Source organism: Camellia sinensis, unplaced genomic scaffold (genome assembly GCF_055761805.1).
Source record: "Camellia sinensis isolate YWXY unplaced genomic scaffold, ASM5576180v1 Unanchor1, whole genome shotgun sequence".
Classification (NCBI taxonomy): domain Eukaryota; kingdom Viridiplantae; phylum Streptophyta; class Magnoliopsida; order Ericales; family Theaceae; genus Camellia; species Camellia sinensis.
The window spans coordinates 21667696-21691295 of NW_028128987.1; the positions used below are offsets into that span (position 1 = coordinate 21667696).

The window sequence follows — 23600 nt, forward strand, 5'->3', positions numbered from 1 at the left end:
AGGTCATGGGTCGTCAAGATGGTTGTCTTCTTGTTAAGACCGTTTCACCTTGATTAGGCATGGGGAAGAGGTGATGGGGACCTTACACTCATTGCTTGATGCATACATGATATGTTGCTCTCCTGCCTGCCATTAAACCACAGACGGCAGCAGGGCTTATATCAGCTTCCGATAAAGTTGGGAAGAATGAGCCACCTGTCCAATAGGTTGCTTGGGCTCCAATACTCCGGGAGCCTATATAACATATCACATATGCAGTATGGTGGCATAATGCTGGATGTCATGGGTGGGAGGGTTTTAAAGTCATGAGAAAATTGAAGATGATTAAAGAGGATGTGAAGAGCTGGAATATGGAGATTTTTGGGAACTTGGAGGCTTCAAAATCTTAGGTTGAGCATAGGATTGAGGAAATTGATGGAAAGGAAATGCAAGGGGAGATGGATGGGTCAATGAGGAGAGAAAGAAATGAGCTAAGATTGAAGTTGGAAAAGCTGATTTTTAGGGAGCAGATTTTTTGGCCTAAAAGGCAAAGGTGGAGTGGTTAAAAGAGGGGGATATCATTTCAATTTTTTTTTACAAGATGGCAGATGGGAAAAGGAAGAAGTTTATCAAAAGATTGGAGGTTAGCCCCGGGGTAGTGAAGGAAAGGAAAGATCATATAGTCAAGGGGATTTTTGATTTTTATTCTAAGCTGTATTCATAGGATGAGTTGGTTAGACCGGGGATAGAAGGACTTGAGTGAGTATCTATTGATCAGGCAAGTGCAAGTTGGTTAGAAAGACCTATTGAGGAATTGGAGATTAGAGAAGTGCTATTTGATTGTGAAAGAGATGAAGCTCCAAGTCCGGATGGTTTCTCCATGGCTATCTTTCAAGATTGTTGGGAGGTGGTGACCAATGATTTGTTTAGAGTTTTATGGAATTTCATGATACGGGAGTGGTTAACTTGCGCTCATATGCCACTTTGAAGCTGCTTCTTATTCTCATCGTATTGCTAGCAAGCCTAAGTCACACAAGCACATAACATATAACATGAATGCATGAATAGTAGAATATACATGATGCATGAATGGTTTGGTTGTCACAGTAATTTATGTATTTAATGGTTAAATTGAAGGCTAATTGGTAGAGAAGGGATTATGATTGATTTGGAAGTGGTTAAATAGGGTTTTGGCCACCATGCCTTCCTTAGGGCTTAGTCCCAAGGAGATCATGAGTTCAATTCCCCTTAGGGGGTTGAATTAAGGGAGTGCAAGCACTTAGGTGCTTTGCCAAGGTTGCGGAGATTTTCTCCCATAGGTGCTAATCTAATAACTAACATTTGCTGATCAAAAAAAGAAAAAAAAGGGTTTTGGGGCTGAAAAGTGTACTTTTAGTGGACTGTGAGTAGTAATCCAAGAATAGTATCTTGGGTATGTGCGCAAAGAAGAAGAGAGATAAGTAGAAGAAGAAGAGAGAGAAAGAGGTGCTTCACCCTCGCAGGGGTTAGGCCAATCACACACAAACACAATATCAAATTCTCATAATATCAACTTTTCTATTGAATCATTGGGATTACACATATATTTATAGGTTAAAGACTTTCGTATTTCTATAAAGACTCACTCAAATTTAGAAGCTAAGAATATTTGAAAGTTACTAATACTTTGGACCAACTAGGACTCTAAACATGATTCAAATAACATTACTTGACCCGCAAGACGACCCATGGACTATGACTACTAATCATGTCTAGCAATTATTGAATTTACCATAATACCCGTAAGTACTAAAACATACTATAATAATATAAATATGTCTAGCAACATAATAAATTATAATAAATACAAATAAAGAATCAAAATGATTTCGAAACTTTAATCCTTATGTTTCATATGAAATTTCAGATTTGCCCTTTTTCTTATTTGTTTGAGTTGGTACTGCTGATGAATCTTTTTTTTTGGGTAGAATAATAATGTTGTAGCTTGTTCTTGTATAGGTAGATATTTACACCATGTTCTGGAGGGAATTTCTTCAGTTGGTATAATGTTTACTGGGTTTTGTTGGCTTCCTTTTTTTGCCCCCCCTGGTCTTATCTTTTTGGTGGCTTATGGTGCCTTGGTCTTCCTCCCCTTTTTCTTCAATAACTGCCTCTTATGATGAGGAAAAAGTGCTGAAGCATCAACAAACATAACTTGTTTTAGTTATCTCTAAAATTTATGCTTCATGTCCTCTGGTTCTAGTTATTTGTTTACACAACTCTTCAATATTTTGACAAGCCTTTGACAAAACAATTTTGTTTTTAATTTATTGATGTCACAGTTCAAATTTAATTTTTTTTTTGGGCAGAAAGACAATGTTTCTAACCAGCGGGAACACATAGTTCTCCTCCTTGCAAATCAACAAACTCGGCTTGGGATTCTTGATGAGCTTGAACCGGTATGCCTTAGATGCCATTCTTAAATTATTAAATTAAATTTCAATTTGTGTAGTTATGATCATCACTTTTTCCATTAAATTTGTAAGTTAAACATGGTTGATAGTATGATGCTTGAAGGAAGACTCTGGACATTTGTTCCGCCTTTATTGAGATCTCTTTGTTATTGATTTCATTCTATTGAGGCTGGAAATCATTTTGGGAACTATGGAGCTGCTATTCTATTTAAAGAATGCACTTGCTGACTGTATTTTGGGTTTTTTGTATGCCTCTATATTTACTTTATGATTTTATTCCTACTTATGTGTCAGGGTGTTGAAATCTCGCAATTGTCAGGGCCTCACGCACTATCTAATGATTGGATTTCCATATTAGAGTTGTCAAATAACTTGCTTTGTTCTCCCTTTATTATTTATTTTTTATTTTTTTTGATTTTTCAAATTTTAATGTGGTGAGGACACCATTACCTTTTTCATAGTATATGTTTTGTTGTATGTACTACTTGAATCTTTATTTCCATTTTATATAACTGTCCGTAATCCTTTCTATGATGCCCTATGTTTGTTGAGAATTCATGACATTCGTATTTAATATATAGATATATACTACTAAATACATCTCTGAAAATGGGGCATTACTTGATGCAATGGATAAAGCGTGGGTTGCCAGTGCAAGATAATGCTAGATTTGTGAAGTCTATGTTTTCTAGCTCCCTCTTTTAATTGGGATAAAGAATGGGTAATGGCCATTTTGTGTTGGGACATTTTGTATTAAAAAAGGAGAATTTGTAGTTAATTATGTACCCCACTGTTATATATTTTATGCCATTGTGTAATGTTGTTTCTCTTCATTTTTATACTTAGTGTTATGTGTGAGTATGTTTGTGCTTGTATTAGGTACTTTGAAAATATTGTTACATGCATCTTAGTAGCAGGAAACTCGTAGTTGGGTGACATTTCTTACTCAAGAATGTGATTCTGCACTCCCAAGTAAGAAACATGTAAGAAACTCGCTCCCATCGAGGAATAAACTCACTCCCAACTGAGATATAACATCTCAAACATACGATTCTCAAAGAAATAAAAAAAAAACAACCAAAACTTATTCTAGTACTTTCTCTATGTTATCAGAATCTTACGATTTGCTATTTAGTTTGTGATTTATCAAAAATCGACATGAATCTATGGGTAAATCTATTTTGAAATAGAATCTACAGTGAATTTCATGATTCACATTTGGTTCATGTTTTGATTTACTTTTTACGATTCATGTAATTCTTAAAACTATCGTGGCCGATGGATTATGACTCTTTTTTACTTATTTTTTTATTATTGTAAAAATGACATAATACAACTTCAAAAGTGCCTATTATGAAAATAACCACGACCTATACGTAATTTGTTGTTATTTTGGTGATTAAGAAGTTTTTAATAGGATTCCAAGAGATCCCGTCAGATCTGACATGTTCTTTATATATATATATTTTCTCATTTTTTTCTTTCAAAATGTCTTAATACATTTTCTAAAGATGCTTAAGGTTAAAGTAACTTACCCTCATGAATTTTTTATTGCTATTTTGGTGCTTAAATGTTACTTCCTTCCAAGTTAACTGGGTTGATGACACCAGTAAATCTTAACTTCATCTGTATGCCAATTATTCTACTATCTCAGTGACAAGGGATTAGTGATTATAATTTCACTGCATGCTTTTGGAAATCACGTTGAACAAGTGTTACAAATTCCTTTTGACCTTTTCATCTTCTCTCATTCCATGCTTTGTTTTACTATCTTATTAAATAATGGTAGATTCATGTTGGTCGGTCATAAAACTCAAACAATTGAAGAATATTTTGAAAATTTATGTAAGTTTTACCTTTCTTAGCAAATGAATGGTGATTTTTGAATCATATATTTTTTCAATAACATTGGTTATTCTGTTTCCTTTAATCAACATGACAATGTCCAGAAGCTTTATGGTAGATGTGTGAAGTGATTGATTAAGGCTTTTTTAGGATCATTACACATTATCTAGTCTCATTGCACAATTGAGATCATGTGTTGTTATTTGCTGATTTAAAAAAAAAAAAATATGTTGTTATTTCCTCCAGAAATTGGATGAGGCTGCTGTGCAGAAAGTATTTCTGAAGTCGCTTGATAACTACATTAAGTGGTGTGACTATTTGAGCATTCAACCAGTATGGACTGTGTAAGGAACTTCTATCTTGTGCAATTGTCTTTGTGGTGCTTAAAGGGGATATATGTATATAGCATTGTACTTGTGTGCTCATTCCAGATGGTCATCAGGCCACGCAATTTTGACAATCTGATTGGTTTCTGTGCAGTTTGGAAGATGTTATCAAGGAGAAGAAGTTGCTGTTTGTTTCTTTGTATTTTCTCATTTGGGGTGAAGCCGCCAACATTAGATTTCTTCCAGAATGCTTGTGCTACATATTTCATCATGTAGGCCATCTTGTTATGGATTATATTGTTTCTTGTCTTGTTAATAATAAAATATGTGGTTCTTTTAATTTAGAATTCTTAGCATTCTTGATTGGATGCTTAGACTTCTGTAGTCAAATTCATTTTGTTAAATGTGCATTTTGTTTGACTTGTAGCATGGTTTTTGTTGTCTTCTTGAATACTTATTTACTTTTGAAAGATGAATTGTATACACAGATGGTAAGGGAACTGGATGAAATATTACGGCAGCAGATTGCACAGCCAGCCAACAGTTGCAAAACTGAGAATGGTGTGTCATTCCTTGATCAAATTATATGCCCTCTTTATGAGGTGGTCGCTGCGGTATGCTTTTGGTTACTATCTAATTTAATTTTATATTTTCTTTATCTGACAGTTACTTATCAATAAACTGATCTAGTTAGTTGGATTTGAGATCTCTGTTATTTAATATTGAAACTGGGATTTGGTTACGACAGTCATCTTTACATTCTGTTGCGCAGGCCATAATTTCTTTCGATATGAGTTTTATTTATTTTCTTAGTATGCGCCTTCGTGGATCTCATTGGAATATGAGTTCTTGTGGTTTTGTTTATAGTTTTTATCTGGCTCTCTTTTCAAAATTGTGTTTTTCTTCTATCTCTCTCACTGTATTTTTTTTTTTTTCGTGGTGGGGGAGTTGTTGGTTTGTTGTGGCTTTTAATTTTACTTTCATGAAAAATCAATATAGATGTAGCATAGCTTCTTGATCAGATCTTTACCTTGGATGTAGCTCTACTATGGCAAACCTCAAATTTTGTTATGTTTTGTGCTTTCTTTTTTGTTTTATCCCTCACTTTAGTCTTGCTTGCAAAATCCAACTCAAGTAAGTGTATGATTTGCGGTGGCAATAAGTGGTTTGGAGTTTAAAAGCTTTTGATGAGTGGTATTGTTAGAGGTTATTTCATTGTTGATTAAATGAGGTCCAATGGTCAATGTTTGTTCTAGGGTGTTTCTAATAGAGGTGAACATTTTAATAGAAAATTCAATATCACCTATTCTCAATATTTTTCGATAGTTTCTTATTTTGAAGGATAACGACCTGCACAAGTTTTTTGTTGAAAGTTACAAAGAAATTGGGTGTGGATATTAAAACATCCTATTAATTGGTGAATAAGATGACCTTCATAGCATGATAGATTTGAACCAAGAGAGAGTTGGTTAGTTCCCCCTCCCCCCAAGTCCTAATTTTATTTGGTTTCCCTTCTTGGAATTTTACAAGTTAGGATTATTATTTTCCTATTCCTTTGCTATAAATTTCAGTAATAGCCTTAATATTAATGAGTTAGTGGCGGGAATTTGATGTGTGTTAACTCTCACTTGGCCCCCTCCCCCTCCTGATGAAGAAATTGGATTAAAACATCCAATTGATTGGTGAATAAGATGACCTAATAGCATGATAAGAGGTGATTTGAATTAGGAAATGGTTTCCTATTTGGGGAAGGACTGCTGATCTCATACCAGTAGAGTGGGAATTAGGAAATGTTTCCTAGTCTGGGGAAGGTCTGCTGATCTCATACCAGTGGTGGGAGTTAGAAAATGGTTTGCTCGTCTAGGGAAGGTCGGCTGAACTCGTACCAGTGGTGGGCTCTTGTAGAGGCAGAACAATTGATTGGGAGGGATAAGGCAGAGTTTGGTTTGAAAGTTTTAAGAGGTTTCTAGTGGAGGAGATGTAGTTTACTGAAAATTTGTGACTATCTGTCACCCACTGGTACCTCTTCTGATAATGTCGTGGTTCCGCAGTGGATATGGTGACAATGAGTGTGAGGCTGGAGGTGGATGTCTTGGAGCCTTTAGAATGCATGCCAGTGGCTATGTTTGGTCCAAAGAGTGTTGCAGAAGACAATTTATGGTTGAGGGTGATGCTTATTGGTAGTTACTAAATTCGTCTTGGGAGTGGTTTGAGCAAGGGTTAACGGAGCTGATCAAATATGTAATCAGAAGTAGCAAAAGTGATAATATGGGTGTGTGAATAAGAAGGGGAGGATATGTTGTTCATTTATTCATGATGTTAATGATTAAATTTTGGAATTTATGATGCTTGAATTTTGTTGTGAAACGAACAATGGTGGAGGCCTTACTTAAAGATTCGAGAGCGAATATGGTGTGTAGAGGGGTGAGGAGCTTTTTTTGGGTGGTTGGGATTGGTTTATGGAGCTGAATCATTTTTAGGCGGTGGGCAAAGTGGGGGTGATCTTGATGATGTCAGATCTGAGGGTGGTGGAACAGGAATAATGTGAAAATGGGGAATTTGAAGAGTTTGGATGCGTTGTTTGTTCAATTGTTTTCTTTTGTTTTGGAGATTAGAGATTTTTGGCTGAACACAAATTGTTGGCAAAGGATCTAGCTTTACATTTGAAGGTAGTGTTGTCGAGGGTGTTCTTAGAATTTTGAATACATTGTTGGTTGCAATTGAGATTGTGGAGTTTAGATTGAGTGGGAACTTGGGATTAACTTCTAAGCCTTATATTGAGAAGATCTATGACAAATGTTTTTTTCCCCTTTCTTCAAGGAATTGTTTCTTCCGGTATAAAAGAGCCAAAAAAGACCTGTGAAAGGTTGTTAAAAGGGCCAACAAAGTGGGGACATGATACAAAGCTATAGTGTCAATAAAATCCAAAAAATGCTCGAAGTTGGGTCTAAGCCTGTAGAGATCCAATTATAAAGGTTCTTCATCTCCACAAAAAAAACCTATTAAGTTAACTCCAAATTAATTGCAAAGGCATAGCGGCATGAAAAGCATGCCTTTCTCCTCATTTTCCTCACCCTGCCGGCCCACCAAGAATGCGACAAATGCACTACTCCTCTCCAAAATCTCCATGACACTGCTAAAATGGGAGTTTATTCTTTATGTGATTTAGAGGATAGGGTTAAGGCAAAAATGAAGTGGATTGACATTTGTATTTCCACTATTAATAACTCAGTCTTGGTAAATCGATCTCCAATTGATTTCTTTTAAACTTCTAGAGGGTTGCGTCAAGGAGATCTCTTGTCAACTTTTCTTTTTATATTGGGTATGGAGTTTTGAGTAGGGGGGTTGATGTGTATGTCGGGAGTTTTTTTGAACTTTTTTGAGGGTGGGAGGTTTAATGGTTATCTTTTATTTGGTGCCCCATTTGTACTATGTGGATGGTATTATTATTTTTCAGGGGCAAATATGCAGCAGTTTGGCTACTTCTGATCTGCGGTTTTGTGCTTTGACTCTCCGTCATATTTGAAGGTGAATTTTGGAAAATTATCCTCTATCCGGTTAGTGATGTGCAAAATGTAGGGGCTTTAGCTTCTGTTAAGGGTTGTAAGTGAAATTCTCACCTTTTAAATTTGTTTTGGTTAACCTTTGGGATCATCTTTAAAGGCCAGGTATGTTTGTTATTTGATTTTTTAAAATTCCAAAAGACGATTGATTTGGTGGAAGAGGCAATATTTGTCAAAAAGAGTATTCTTATTTTGATTAAAACATGCTTGTCTTTGTTCAGTATATTCTCCACAGCGGCAAAGAGGTTTGAAAGGATGCGAAGAGATTTTTTATGGGGTTGGACATGGGATGATTTCAAAGATCATTTGGTGGATTGGGATGCAGTTCGTATTTTCTTAAAGGGAGAATTCAGGATTTATATATATATATATATATATTATTAGCAACAAAAGAAGAGTTTGGGGGTTTTGGAGGCTTAAATTTTTTAACTAATCTCTTTTTAGAAATAGACTTTGGAAGTGTAGCGAGCGGTATAGATATTGGAGGAGGACAATGAAGTCAAAATAATGGTAGTGTGTTTGATTTTACTCTTTTTGGGAGAGAAAGGGGGGGGGGTCTTCGATGGAGGTTTCTATGTGATATGGGAATGAGGCTTTGGTAGGGTGTTTTGTTAGGATGGGCTGATTTTTGTTTTTCTACTTGGTATTTTATTGGGAATGGTGAGAAGGCTTGACTTTGGAGTCATTACTATTACTATTAGTGCACAGAAGAGAATCTAGAGGAGTTTTTGCTTGCCCTTGCTCATGTTGTGGTTAACAGGGGTGGTGTCATGGTTGAATGTTGTGTCATTTTTCTGGGATATTCCCTTTTTCTCGTCAGTTGAATGATTGGAAATGCAGATGTTATTGAACTTTATTGGTTTCCTTATGCTACTTCATGTGTAGGAGACCATGATTAGGGATGGACGTGGTTGAACTCTGGAAGCTTTGAGGTGGTATCTTTTTGTAAAATTCTGCCTGCGTGCCATCTAATGTGGGTTATAGAAATGCTTCCTCACCTTAGAAGGTCATGGTAAACTACTCACCAGTGTTATTTGGATCAGGAGGATGCAAAATTATTATTAATTGGTGTTGTATATGTAAGCAGGTTGGAGAATTAGTCAATCACATGCTTATTCATAATATAGTGGTTAGAAGTATTTGTAATGTGAGTCTTAGTATGTTTGGATTGACGTAGGTCTTCTTGACTAATGTGATGGATCTCATATAATCTGGGAGGGTGCCCAGAGTGGGGACGCGAAGAAAAGGTTGTTTGTGCTTTGTTTGTCGAGTTTTCAGAATTTGTTTTCTGAAATTTTTCTAAATCTAGTTTGGTGAATTTTTTTTTTTTGTTAGAATAGTCGCGTGTGCTGAGTGTGTCACATTTGTGTTTAATATTAATCAGTGCTAAGGTGAAGGGTTGAATTATGACCCTAAACCTATTGCTGTCATCTCTTTTCTTCTTTCTCTTCCTCTCTTCTCTCTATCTAACCTCAACCCTAATTTCTACAACCTTTACACTTAAACTAAAATAAAAAAATAAAAAGCACTCATATTTTCAAATATATATATGGCATAAATAATTTTGAAAATTCAAAAATGTAAATATTTTTTTATGTTTATTTTTGTCAAACTAGTTTCTTTTTTGTAAACAAATTTAGAAAACAAGTTATAAAAACTCAAGTGGTGTCTTTGATTTTGATTGTGGATTATTTGGGTGAGTATTTTTTTGATATGTGTAAGCTTGTATTTTTATTATTTTCTTTGCGAAGTAAAATATTGTATTGCCAAAAAGAAAGAGGCAACAAGGGGGTGAACCCTATGTAAAATCCTGAAAGGGCTCAGAGAAGCTCAACATAAAAATTGAGCTCAGACAAAAAAACCAAAAGGAAAAAAGAGGATTCACAGAAAACTACTTCACTTGAAAAATAAAAACTATGCCAAAGACTCATATGTAGCCTATGAACTCCCAACTTAGAATCTGCAAAAATGCATCTATATCTTTCCCTCCGGAAGCGCAACAAAACACACAACGGAAAAACATCTAAGTTGTCGTCTTCTTCTTCACTTCACAACCGTTTCCCCAACACTACAACAAATCTCGCCCTGAACCTGACGTTACTCACTGAATGCCAACGCTGGAAAGCAAGAAGTCCCATAACTTAATTGCAACGGTATAATGAATAAGATGATCATCCACTGTCTCCTGTGCCTTGCAACACGTGCAATATTTGCTAACCATCTAGAATCCTCTTTTTTCCAAATTTTCAATTGATAATAATGGAATCCAGAGTTGCTGTTCAAAAAAGAAAAACCACCTTAGTTCATGCGTCTGTCTTCCAAGGGAAGAGTAGAATTGGATCTCTTTTCTATAGTTGATTCTGAAGAAGGGTTGATTTGTGCTTGAACCAATTTTGGACTTTGTAGAGTCTTTTGTGTAAATAGATTATTATGTAATGAAGTTTACGTCTTTGTTTTGATTCTATTATAGTATATGTGGGCGGCATCATGTTGGTGCCATTTCAAAATAAATCATTTGTGGATGTTATTGTGTTGTGGGAGAACCGTGTAAAAAAGAAAACAAAAATCTCCTGTGTGTTTTGTGTTTTTCCTGTACTCTTGTTCACTTTTTTTTTTGTTGTTGTGTGGCCACACCCCCCCCCCCCCCCCCCCCCCCAACTTTGATAAATATTCAAGTCCTTGTTTGTGACCACAGTTGATATACTGGTCTCCTCATTATATGCTTCCTAAAATGTTGATGATTTTCTGGTTTGCAGGAAGCTGCGAACAATGATAACGGGCGAGCACCTCATTCTTCCTGGAGAAATTATGATGATTTTAATGAATATTTTTGGTGAGCTCTATTTTGGAAGCTCTGTGCATCATAAATTTTTATCTTTCTTTTTTTTTTTTAAATTTATTTATTTATTTATTTTTAACTTCCCCCCTTTTCAGGTCACTTCATTGCTTTGAACTTAGTTGGCCATGGCGCAAAAGTTCATCATTTTTTCTTAAGCCAACTCCAAGATCAAAGGTTGTCAACTTTCCAACTGTTATAGATAAGGGAAAAATTCATTTTACCCTCTTGTGGTATGGCTTTGGAGCATTTTAACCCCCCTCATGTTTAAAAATGGCCCAAAACCCCTCATATGGTTTTGATCTTTTGCACTTTACCTTCTTACTGTGACTAATTCCCCTCCAAATTAACAGAGGTTGTGCTGCCACGTCTAATGTGAGAGTTGGGATGGAATTAGTTGCTCATTGAATACTAATAGTTTTTTCATCCTAGGACACATTCTGTGAAGATGTTAAACGTGCTGTTATAATTATTATCATTCTTACTATTTGTAGCTTTGCTGACCTTCTATGCCTTTGTTTTTTTCAGAATGTGCTTAATTGTGGCGGAAGTAAACGTCAAGGGAAAACTTCGTTTGTTGAGCACAGGACGTTTCTTCATCTTTACCATAGTTTCCACCGTTTGTGGATATTTCTTGTCTTGATGTTTCAGGTTTGCAATTTGTCTTTAGGCTTATTTCCGTATTTGTTGTCTTCATTTTATCACTGTATTTTCTGCCTTTTTTCTTGTCATGGTGTTTCTTCTTTTATTTTGGTGCTTCTTAGCCCTTAATTGTATTCAAATCAAAATTAAAAGAGTGTAATTCTAGACACAGAAAATTCCCAAATAGGGATACAAGAACAAGCTTTGAATTTTACTATAAAAAATGTTCAGTAGTTGTTTATGAAGCAACTGACATCAACAAACAATTCTAACACATACTAACACAACAACTACTTACATAAGCACTCCTGCCCTTAGAAAAATTTGTCTTCAAGTTGGAACAGTGGAACACAAAAACAAATCTAATCTACCACGTAAGGTACCAAATGTGGAACATTGGAAGTGTTGGAGATGTTCAAAAGTGGAGGAAGTGTCCTGGATAGGCGGCGTCGTTTATTTTGCATAAAACATCGCAAGGGTCGACTTTTCTAGCATTCAATTTCATGTAAGAATCATGGTGTTGCATCTCCTTGGTCAGAACCACTCCAACAGGATCCCCTTCTTTGAAAACAACTTCCGTTTGTACTAATCAGCTGCGGTTTTGGATTGCTCAATTTTGGCCTTTACTTGAGCTTGTACTTATTTCATAAACGCGGCCATGTCCTCCACCTTGGCATTCCCTTTCTTGGAGATAGGCAAAAGAATCAAATTCACTACGCTAGCAGGGTTGGAACCATAGACTACTTCAAAAGGAGAAGAATTAATGGCCCGATCGATAGAGGAATTGTAAGTAAATTCAGCCAGAAGAAGCTCATCTTCTCAACCCTTAGGATGATCCCCCACAAGACATCTGAACAAGTTCCCAAGGCTCTGGTTTACCACTTTTGTTTGTCCATTGGTTTGCGGATGAATGCTAGTGCTAAAATGCAAGTTGGTGCCAATCTTTTGCTACAAAGTCCTTCAAAAATGTCCGAGGAACTTGGCATCCATATCCGACACAATAGAAATGGGAACCGTATGAAGCTTATAGTTCTTTTTGAAGAAGTGATCAGTCACATTGGTAGCATCCATAGTCATGTAGGACAGCTTGCTGGATTTTGAAAATAGAGGTTATTTGACAGCCGAAACAGCAAGTGATTTAGGGTTTTAATGATTAAATTGACTCCTAATAGGTAGGAGAAGGGGTTAGGGTTGATCTGGGAGTGATTGGATAGGGTTTTGAGGTTAAAAAGTGCATCTTTAGAGGGCTGTGAATAGTAACCCGAGAATAGTAACTAAAGTATGTGGACAAAGAAGAAAAAAGAGAAGAAGAAGAAGATAGTCTAGGAATCACTCCTAGAATTCCATAGGCATTACACCTAGGGTTGATTGCATCACACTATCAATAAGAAAGCTTCAAAGATCTGAAAATTCTCTAAAATATCAACTTTATTAAATTATAAACATTATGTAGCTTTATATAGGATTAGGAGACTTCCTAAATCAACTAAAACAAAAAAAAGGAAACTGTTAAAATTACTGGCTTCTATACTTGTTTAAGACCTATAAATAAAAGTAATTAAATAATGATGGGGCCAATTAAGAACAAGAGAGAGAAATTAGAGAGTAACCCTAAGGTTCTAGAGAGAGAATATCTCTAATCAATCAATTATATGATATATGAAAGTTAGTTACAAAATGGTTACTTCTGCAGATATAGGCTATCAATTAACCACACACTTAGTCACATGCCATGCACATGATGTCCTACATGATGCTCTCCCACTCGAAAGAACTTGTCTTCAAGTAAGGATCAAAACAAAGTACAGTCAACGCATAAGAAATGAAACACATTACTAGACAAGTGCAGTACAAACAAATTCCTTAAGGAAGCTAGTCTACAATAAGGGAAGTGGCGTCGGCGCAAGAAGAACACGACAAGAAGGGAAATGACTAAGTAGTTGCAAGTCCTTATTTGAGATCAACCTACAAATATCCTTCCATCAAAACGAGTTCTCGTTTATGCACATCAATTGAAGCTATGTTGAGGTGTGAATAGGCCACCCATATAGCATGCCGTTTTGGAAGCAAGATGTCATCAAAATAACGCTTCTCGCATGGCCCAAGAATAAACTCATCCTTCCTCCACGAAGTTGGGCTGGATACCACATCAACACAAAGTGGAACAAATGGCTTTGAAGATAGCATAAGAGGTATTTCTCGAAAGCAAAGTTCATTTAACAACCATGTAACTTCAATGTCATGACTACCCACCATAATTTTCATAGAATCTAGAAAAGGGATAGAAGGTGGGATTAAAACCACTTCCTTCATGGGAAACAATGTAAATGTAAAACTTTCTTCATCTTCGAGTACACTTTCACTCTCTACAAGAAGGTCGTCTTCATCATCATAGTTGTCAAAAATTGGAACTTCTCCATATTCACAAACATCAACTTCCTCAAAAGACAACGCCTCACTATCGTCATCAAAGACGGCAACATCTTGACTGTAGGTTTGTTCCTCATCGTGATCAAAGATGGAAACTTCGTCACAAACGGAAAGAGCTTGACCACAATATTGTTCTTGGCCACAATTTTCCTCCATGTCTCCTTCACCAATGGTAGAAGCTTCTTTCTCATCATACCTTGGTTCAACCACCTTGCCACTAAAGAGCATCGTATGATGATATCCCTCATCAAAAGTCTCTTGCACTCCAATAATAGTTGAGTAACCAACTAGGACAGTCATAGGATGATTGTCTGATTGCAAAGCCACTTTGGTATTGATGTCCAGAACTTGAAAAGCCCTTCTTTTGTTGCTTCTCAACCAACAAAGGTGGCACGTGATCAGAAGGCAAGAAGTGCTCCTTGAGCTTCTTCCTTATCTTCCTCCACCCTCTAATCTTTTCTTGGCTTTTTCTTTGCTTACCAACTTGTAATTGTTTTCACTAATCGGAGGCACGACCTTTGAGGCTTTGAGAGACCAATTTCATCTTCCTTGCTTCCGGCACATCATAACACGCCAAATGACTCTCAATTGTCTTCAACCATTCGTCAAACACATCCGGATTGTAACTTCCATAGAATTTAGAAAACTCTAAATCCTTTACGGTTTCATGCCATTTAGAATCATACTCATGTGAATATGCTCTACGCCTATGTGGAACATCGAATGAATCCTCAAGTTGACCATCTTTGGAACCATTATTACCTTTGATAGGAGGTAGGTGACATTGCACCGTCTCGGTTAAAGCGACAACTTGCCGTCTCATCTCAATCATTTCATCCTTTCGATATGGAACCCCATTATCCCTTCCAACCGGAAGATTAACCTCGGCATCATCACTTAAATTTTGAGCATAAGCCCTACCACGACCACCCCTACAACCTCGACCTGATTGAGCCATCGAAATGCACAAATGTTCAAGTCACAATAATCACAAACCCAATTGGACAACAACAAACAACAATATACCAATCACAGCTCAGTGAACAAGTGGAATGAGCACAACAAATCAAAGCCCATGTATGCAAGACCCACCTAATTTCCAATTCCAGAATCAAGTTTCTGAATATTAAATTGAAGTAAAAGAGTTTAAACGAAGGGGTTGAGGCATTTACAACCAAGGAATCGAATCAAGTTGCTGGGATTTCAACTAGGAAGAAGAGTTGAACCAAGAAAGAGGTTCGAGTAACCCAGATGTTGCTTCGATCAACCCATAATCCACAGTCAAACAATCCACAAACAAGCCACGAACTCAAACCAGAAGCGATCGAAGTCGGCTTTGAAGTCTCACCTCTTACCCAGATCGATACCACGAACTCGCGAAGTTGAAACTCATAGATCTTCTAGTCAGACACAAACTGAAATCGTGATGACTCAAGTCAAGTTCAAAATCTGGAGTACCCGCGAATTCGACTCGAGAACTCGAATCTAGGTCGTAATCGCGTTGACTCCATAAGCTACAAATGGCCACTTTGATTTCACAATGGGTCGTCTTTTGCGATGAGTAGTCCTTTGCGACGGGTGTTCTTTGCAGTTCGACTTCGAAGCTAGATAGAGACTCAACCAACGAATTCAAATCAAGAACAAACAACGTCGATAGTGCAGTTTGCGAATCGACTCCAAGTTTTGATTGAAAGCTAAACATCAATTGAAGGTTGCGGCTGGTCCTATGAAGTCGAACTTTAAGAACTTCAGTCCAGTTAGAGATTAGATCGCGATTTGAGGATCTTCCAACAGAGTTGCAAGATTCTGTGAATGTTGATGATGTAGGCTCTTGAGAATTTGAATCCCAATCCAAATCAGGTATGTGGTCTTCAATGAGAATTTGTAACATTATGATACGGGCGTCTGTTTGTCTCTTGAATTGGCTATTGGAATAGTAGTGTTGCCATCGTAATACACTAACTAGAATATAGCGAAACGTATCAAAACACTATACTGACACAGATTTAGTATATTTCGTAATTTTTTTTCTTATTATTATTATTATTTTTTGTGAAAAAATATACAAGGTTTTGTTTTACTTTGCAACTATTATTACTAGTCTAAATAAATATTTGGACACTATTTTGTTGGGATTTTACACAATTTTAGAATTATTTACATATGTTTGATAAAAATGTGTTATTTGATGACGTGTAAAAGCTTAATAATTGATTGATTAAACATATTGAAATTTATAAAGCCGTTAACGTAAAAGTGAAAATATACTAGTGCATATATTGCATATATTTTGAGATTGTGTAAATATTTTGTGTAGTTAAGATTATTTGTATTTCTATTTAGTCTTAGGGTAAGAGTATATCATCTTATATAGTAACTCTAACCCTAAGACTAAATAGGAAATACGAATAATCTTAATTACACAAAATATTTACATAATCTCAGAATAAATGCAATATATACGCTATTATATTCTCACCTGTGAGGCACGGACACGGACACGGACACGGAAAGAACATGTGTTCACAAAAAGAATATATGCTTCTAAGATTTATATATATTTTCAAATTTCTTTTGTCGAATTTTGAAATTTCTATTTCGTTCTAGAACAATTTTGTTTCCATGTTGATTGAAACGATTTTAATTCTTGCTTTCATGTGGTTCTCTTTTATTCTTTCATGGATTGTTCTTCTATTTTTTATGTTTGCCTGGATGTCATTGAATAAGAACTTTGTATTGCTTTTGTAGGGACTTGCCATTATTGCATTCAATGATGGACATATCAACTCAAAGACCATCCTAGAAGTTCTTAGTCTCGGTCCAACATTTGTTGTGATGAAGTTTTTTGAGAGTAAGTTTTTCTTTCATAAAGTTTTGTGTATCATTTTGCTTTTGTTAAGTTTTTAACATATTCTTGACTATGGATAATAGAAATCTGGGCTGTTAACTTTTTAAATTTCCTGCTATAACTTTCTCCTTTAATTGCTGATTTTATTGATCTGCAATTTAGGTGTTCTGGACATTTTTATGATGTTTGGTGCGTATTCCACTACACGGCGCTTAGCTGTTTCACGGATTTTCCTCCGTTTCCTTTGGTTTTGTATAGCTTCAGCCATCATATGTTTTCTTTATGTGTATGTTGCTTGTATCTCTTTATTTATATTTTCATGATTCTGTTTCCATTATATGCAATCGTTTTTTTTCCCTTTTCTTTATGAGTATTGTCTAATCGAACTTAACTTTTTAGTTGTTTGTTTACTCTCAAATTACAGGAAAGCTCTCCAAGAGCGGAATAAATCAAATTCGGGTTCTATTATCTTTAAAATTTATGTAATTATTCTTGGTATCTATGCTGGTGTCCAAATTTTTATTAGTTTCCTATTGCGGATACCAGCGTTTCACCGTCTCGCCAATCGATGTGATCATTGGCCTCTAATTCGTTTTATCAAGTGGATGCACCAGGTTGATTGCACCCACCACATTATTTTATATGTTTGAAATTCTGTTTTAGCTTTTTTAGTTGTATATTTTTTTTGAAGATCTCTCTATTTGTTGATTTCCTTGATTCTTGATTCTTGATTCCCATTTTAGGAACATTACTATGTCGGCCGGGGCATGTATGAGAGGACATCTGATTATATCAAGTATTTCCTTTATCTCTGTTATTATATTCATGGATCTTATGGCTTTTAAAGGATCTTTTCAATGAATATTGAAACACTTTCTATCATCGACATTTTGTTGTTGTTGTTGTTGTTGCCTGAGTTTTTAAAAAACCTAGAATGATCTTCTTCACACTCCATTTGGATCAAAGGGTGAGAAAAGAAAAAGAAATAATTGTGGTCTCTCATTTAGGTACGTTTGGATGAGTAAGAAAGCAAAGCATGCGAGAGGGATATAAGTGAGATTTCTTCTTCTTGCTTTGTATTTTAAATCTTGGTATTATAAATATTTTACAACCAACCAACTTGTTTCTCACCAAATCTCACCACTTTGTGTGAGAAATGAAATAGGCTTAGTATGAGAGGTCTCTTTCTCACCATTTCTCACTCATCTTATAAACCAAACATGAGAAAAGAGTTTTGTTTCTCATCATTTCTTATCATTTCTCGCCAAATCACCCCATCCAAATGGAGTGTCAAATTCAATATTCACATAACAAATTGGTCCACATCGTTAAAGATCTCATAGTGAACTAACAATTTTTGCTTGCATCATACATTATATTTGTTTATAAATATGCATTATATTTATACATTTTCATAAGGGATCTGAGCGGTTTTTTTACGTGTTAGTTGTCAACTATCTAACACACAACCCTTCTCCTTTACGTGGGCTTGGGACTGATAGAGTTGTTAAACAACCTCGGCAGAGTTTGGATAAGAAAGGGGATGCTTGGTTGACTAGATTATTCAGCAAGATTTTGTTGACTAGGAAAATGTCAGAGTGGGGAAAAGTATTTTAGTGTCAATCTATTATTCAGCAAGATTTTGTTGACTAGGAAAATGTCAGAGTGGGGAAAAGTATTTTAGTGTCAATCTATAAGAATAAAGGAGATATTCAGTACTGCAACAATTATAGAGGAATCAAGCTAATGTGTTATATAAAGAAAATTTGGGAGAGAGATGGAACGTCGTTTGCAAAATATAACAGAGGTGCCAGGGAATCAATTTGGGTTTATGGCTCGTAAGTCAACAATGGAAGCGATTTATCTTTTGAGGAGAGTAATATAAAGTATAGAGAAAAGAAAATAGACATTTATATGATTTTTATCGATTTTGAGAAAGCATATGATAGAGTGCCTTGGGATATAATTTGGTGCAGTGTTTTGAAAGGCACGCCTAGGCGCAATGAGTGTGCCTAAAAAAACCTAAGGCGAGGCACGTTTAATGAGTCGTACGCCTTGGCCAGGCTTTGAAAGGCGCAAAGTGCGAGCCTAAGAGGGCTTTTTTGTTTTAATCTGTTTCGAAAGGCTCCAACCACATAGGATTACAACTCATACAATACAACTCAACCCCAATCAGTCGACTTAAATTCCTAATCTATCAAAAAAATCTGTATCGTCTCTTCCTCTAGGCTTGTGTCTCTCAATTTCAACTTCGATTGAGGTCGGTTCTTTTTCTTCTTTTCCTTCTTTTCCTTCTCTCTCTCTTCTTCTTCTCTGGTTGCTGCTGTTGGGTTATTTGATTAGACTTTTTTTTTCTTAGCCTTCGCTGGTTGGCTTGGTGATTTTTTTTTCTCTTTTTCTCCTCCTCCCCTTTCTTTGAGAATTATTCTATAATTTGCCTTGGTTAAATTTTTATTTATTTTTTAAATTTTGTTTTATAAATTGTCTTAGTACTAGTATGAATCATTTAAATTTGGGTTGTTTGAGATGATCTAAATAAGTGCACTTTTGACTTTTTACGAGAAGGTGTGCAGAAAAGTAAAGAGGTGACGTGACCCAAACAAGATAAAAAGCTAAAAAGTGTGCTTATATGGCACACCCTAAACAAGCTGACTGTGCGCCTTGCTTCAATAAAGCGCGCGCCTCACCTTGAGCCTAGGCCCCAAGAGACCTTTTGCACCTTGAGCCATTAAAAACACTAATCTAATGGGTGTTAGCGAAGAAAGGGTTGACGAAAGTTTACATTAATGTGATTAGGGATATGTGTGGTGACCACTATTAGATCGCCTGTTGGAGAGACAAGTGAATTTTCAATTAGTGTAGGGTTAAACCAAGGATCAATTTTAAATCCTTATCTTTTTGCTTTAGTAATGGATGAACTGACGAGAAATATTCAGGATGATGTGTCATGGTGTATGCTTTTTGCAGATGATATGGTGCTAGTGGATGAGACTAGAGAAGGAGTTAACACTAAGTTAGAGACTTGGAGAGAAGCACTTGAATCTAAAGTATTTAGGATAAGTATAACTAAGACAGAATCTACGGAGTGCAATTTTAGTAACAGTAACAATGGAAATAGAGGAGAAGTGAATATTGAGAACCATGAATTACCTAAGAGTGAACATTTTAGTTATTTAAGATCGATTATCACAACGGTGGGAGAGATTGAAGCGGATGTGGTCATAGAATTAAGGTAGGGTGCCTTAGGTGGAGGAATGCGTCTGGTGTATTGTGCGATAAACGAGTACCCACTAGACTAAAAGGAAAGTTCTATGGAACAGCTATTAGACTAACGATGTTGTATGGGATGGAATGTTGGGAAACTAAAAAACAATATGTAGATAAGATTAGTGTTGCTGAGATGAGGAAGTGTGGCAAGACTAGAATAGACAGAGTTAAGAATGAGTATATTTGAGATTGAGTAGGAGTAGTACCGATAGAAGATAAGTTGATAGAGAATAGATTGAGATGGTTTGGTCATATACAATGGAGACTGACAGAGGCAGCAGTGAAGAGATGTGATACAGTCATGGTATATGGAAGTGTTAGGGGAAGGGGCAGGCCTAGATTGACGTGGACAAGTGTAGTAAATAGTGATATGAATCTCCTTAATTTGACTAACGAAATGGCCTTTGATAGAGTCGAGTGGAGAAGAAGGATTCATGTAACTGACCCATTTGATGGGACTTAAGGCTTGACTTGGTTTGGTTTGGTTATGTTGTACATTATATCTATATGTTATAGATCCCATAGCAGATGACATTGTCTTCTTTTGTGTTGTAAATTCGATGTAGTTGGGCATATGTTACATGGACTCCTTTTTTTTTGTTTCTCCCAAAGTACTCGTGTCCACCAGATTTGACAAGGGTAAAGGTGTGGTATATCGTATATGTATCCGACTCTTGTACCCAATTCAAATTTTGTAATTCTTTATGTTGCTACATTTCTACATAATTGACAATAGCTTAATAAAGAATATTATACAATATGCAATATATAAGTGTCCATGATGAGTCCACATACCCATATACAAGTTTTGGATGCATACCTCAATATCATAAGATTCAGGATTGTAAAGGTTTGGCACTTGGAAACACACCCGGAGTTGCACCAGATATTTAGATTCTATTCCATGTAATATAGAGTTGGGCTATCTGCAATGTATCATTTTGAATTTTGAGGCTGTTTCAGGTCTGATAGTAAATCTTACTAAATTCAAGTTGATTCTTGTTGAAATTCTTCATGCTGGGTCCTAGTGCTGTTTTTGGGATGTGAGTTTGGTGCTCTTCTTGTCACATACCTTGGCCTACCCTTGGGATATCTTTTTTAAGGCTAAGGTAGTGTGGAATAGGGTAGTTGATCAATTTCAGAGGAGATCAAAAAGCTGGGAGAGCAATTCCTGTTTAATGATTCTTGTCTTATGTTAGTGGAGAGGACATTGTTTTCCAACCTATTTCATGTTACACTATTCCAGTTTCGGTGCCGAAGAGGCTTGGAAAATTTCAATGAGACTTTCTGTTGGGTGGAGTGAGGGAAGAGTTCAAATATATTGTTTATTAGGATACATTTTAGACAGTGGTGAGGGAAGGTGCTATAGGTGTTAGGAGGTTGTGCCCTTACAGAAAAATTGTTATGGAGATTTGCTTTAGAGGGACAGATTTCAGAGGCAACCATGTTTCATTGGAGAGGACTTTGTAAGAGTATTTAAATTGTTTCGGAAGATTTCTTGAATCGTACCAATGTTAAGTTGCAGAGAGCGATAGGGTGATGTTCTAGTGCCGTAAGTGTTGTGGAGACGTGACATTTGAGAGAGAGAATTCTTGGTATGTTCCTCGTTGTTGCTAACAAAGAAGCCTTAGTGGCAGATTATGTTTGGGGCATGGGTAGTGATGTTTTTTGGGATGTTGGAGCGAGAAGGAATTTGCAACATTGGGAGATGGATCAACTCTATTTTGTGGGTATCAGGGAATTGGAGAAGGTGAACATTCTTTGCGGTGGGTTGTTACAATGTAAGGGAGGTTTGATGTGACGTCTTGTGCAGGATGTTATAGGGTTGTAGAAGGGGGAATTTTCCATATAAAGGCAAATTTGTTTAGGCTCCTTCAAAGTTTGCTTTGTTTGTGTGGAACTATGTTATCAGAAAACGCTAATACCCTAGCAAATTACGTATTGGTACGCACGTTCCAAAACATGGTACACTTTCTTTCCAAAACGATAAATTTAGTGATCCGAAATGATCCCCAAATTTTTTTCCAATATATTTCCTTAAATGTTAACTTAGGAGAAAAAAATCAAATATATGAACTAAAATTTAAGGTGTCAAAAATGGGTCATAATTTTCATAGAAATGATTTGTTACATGAAAGAAAAAGAAAAAAAATTATTGGATACTTAATTGTTAAAAGAAAATTACTCTAGAAGTACCTTAAATTCTTGAGTGTAATCTGTACAAGTCTACTCCTATCGTATCACATTTTAGAGCATGTGGGGTACCACGTTCCAGTTTCCATTCCGTGTACTGGAATGATCCACGTTCTAGGTAACATAGGTCTGGAATGCAACTCATGAGAAGATCCTATCAGGAGATTATAATAAGATGACAAGTCATTGTTAATTGTTGTTGGTTAGATAAGTGTGATGGCAAGTCAATTTCTCATTTGCCTATTCATACGGACCTTAATTGGTGTCGCTTAAAAGTTATTTTTTGGTTCTTTTGTCTAATTGAGTTTCAAGAGGTGTTATGCTTAACTTGGATCTTGTTGATTTATTAGATTCTCCTCTTTTGTAAAAATCTATAGGGCCATAGAGAGGCCGCTTTGTTTGAGTAGTATAGTTATCATGGTTTAACCTTTCGTACATGAGCAACATCTCCTTTTGATACTCTTTTTAATGCAGTTTATTTTAATTATCTAAAAAGTAAACCATTAAATGGTGCCAAAAGATGAGGATGTAACCCTGTACACAAGTCTGCGCTTTAGATATTTTTGCCCCCTTTAAGATATCCAAGAGCTGTAAGGAACTTACCCTTCTACTTTGACGATCTGCCTTTCTCTCTTTATGATGTTTTTCCTTAGTCACATTAATAGTTGTGCCATTTTAGTAGTTTGCTTCTACACTATGATCATTCACTGCCGAAGACACAGTAGTTATGCAGCTTCAGTTGTTTTTTTAAACTGTTCATTCACTGCCTAAGAAACCCAGAATCCTTGATGGGAGTAGCTTGACTTTTCTAATATTATTGCAATGCAGGTATGTTATCTTCTGGTTTTTTGTTTTGGGCGTCAAATTTTCCTTTTCCTATTTTCTTTCGGTATGTGATATTGGTTATTCTATTTCTTTTATTTTCTTATTTTTTCCTAAAAAATGATATTTTAATGGTGATATGCTGATTGGTGTGCTTTTACTTGGTTTATGCAGATCAAGCCCTTGGTGGAACCTACAAGGATTATTGTAAATATGTCCGGTTTGACTTATTCTTGGCATGATTTTGTGTCTAAAAGTAAGCAATCGGCCTGCTTCTTTGATCCACTTTAAGATTCGATGGTCATTATAACATCTTTTATGATTTTTCATACTGTTTTGTATGTTCTCGGCAGAATCACAAATTTGAAGCCATATTGTTTTTTTAGTTTTGTTTTG

General features: G+C 36.0%; 1 protein-coding gene across 4 annotated transcripts in view; it reads left to right on the top strand.

Moving 5' to 3' along the window:
* The window catches only part of LOC114278647 (callose synthase 9), a 93690-nt gene that overhangs the window by 19738 nt on the left and 50352 nt on the right, over positions 1–23600 (top strand). For all 4 annotated transcript variants that reach the window (XR_014357487.1, XR_014357486.1, XM_082910522.1 and 1 more), the window contains exons 8-20: positions 2328–2417; positions 4524–4621; positions 4758–4875; positions 5092–5217; positions 10923–10999; positions 11101–11179; positions 11531–11653; positions 16823–16925; positions 17085–17208; positions 17347–17536; positions 17666–17718; positions 23211–23271; positions 23379–23460. Coding sequence is in view for 2 of the 4 variants with exons in the window: in XM_082910522.1 (XP_082766648.1) it covers positions 2328–2417; positions 4524–4621; positions 4758–4875; positions 5092–5217; positions 10923–10999; positions 11101–11179; positions 11531–11653; positions 16823–16925; positions 17085–17208; positions 17347–17536; positions 17666–17718; positions 23211–23271; positions 23379–23460 (1324 nt within the window). In the remaining 2 variants the exon portion in view is untranslated. The remainder of the gene's footprint in view (positions 1–2327; positions 2418–4523; positions 4622–4757; positions 4876–5091; positions 5218–10922; positions 11000–11100; positions 11180–11530; positions 11654–16822; positions 16926–17084; positions 17209–17346; positions 17537–17665; positions 17719–23210; positions 23272–23378; positions 23461–23600) is intronic.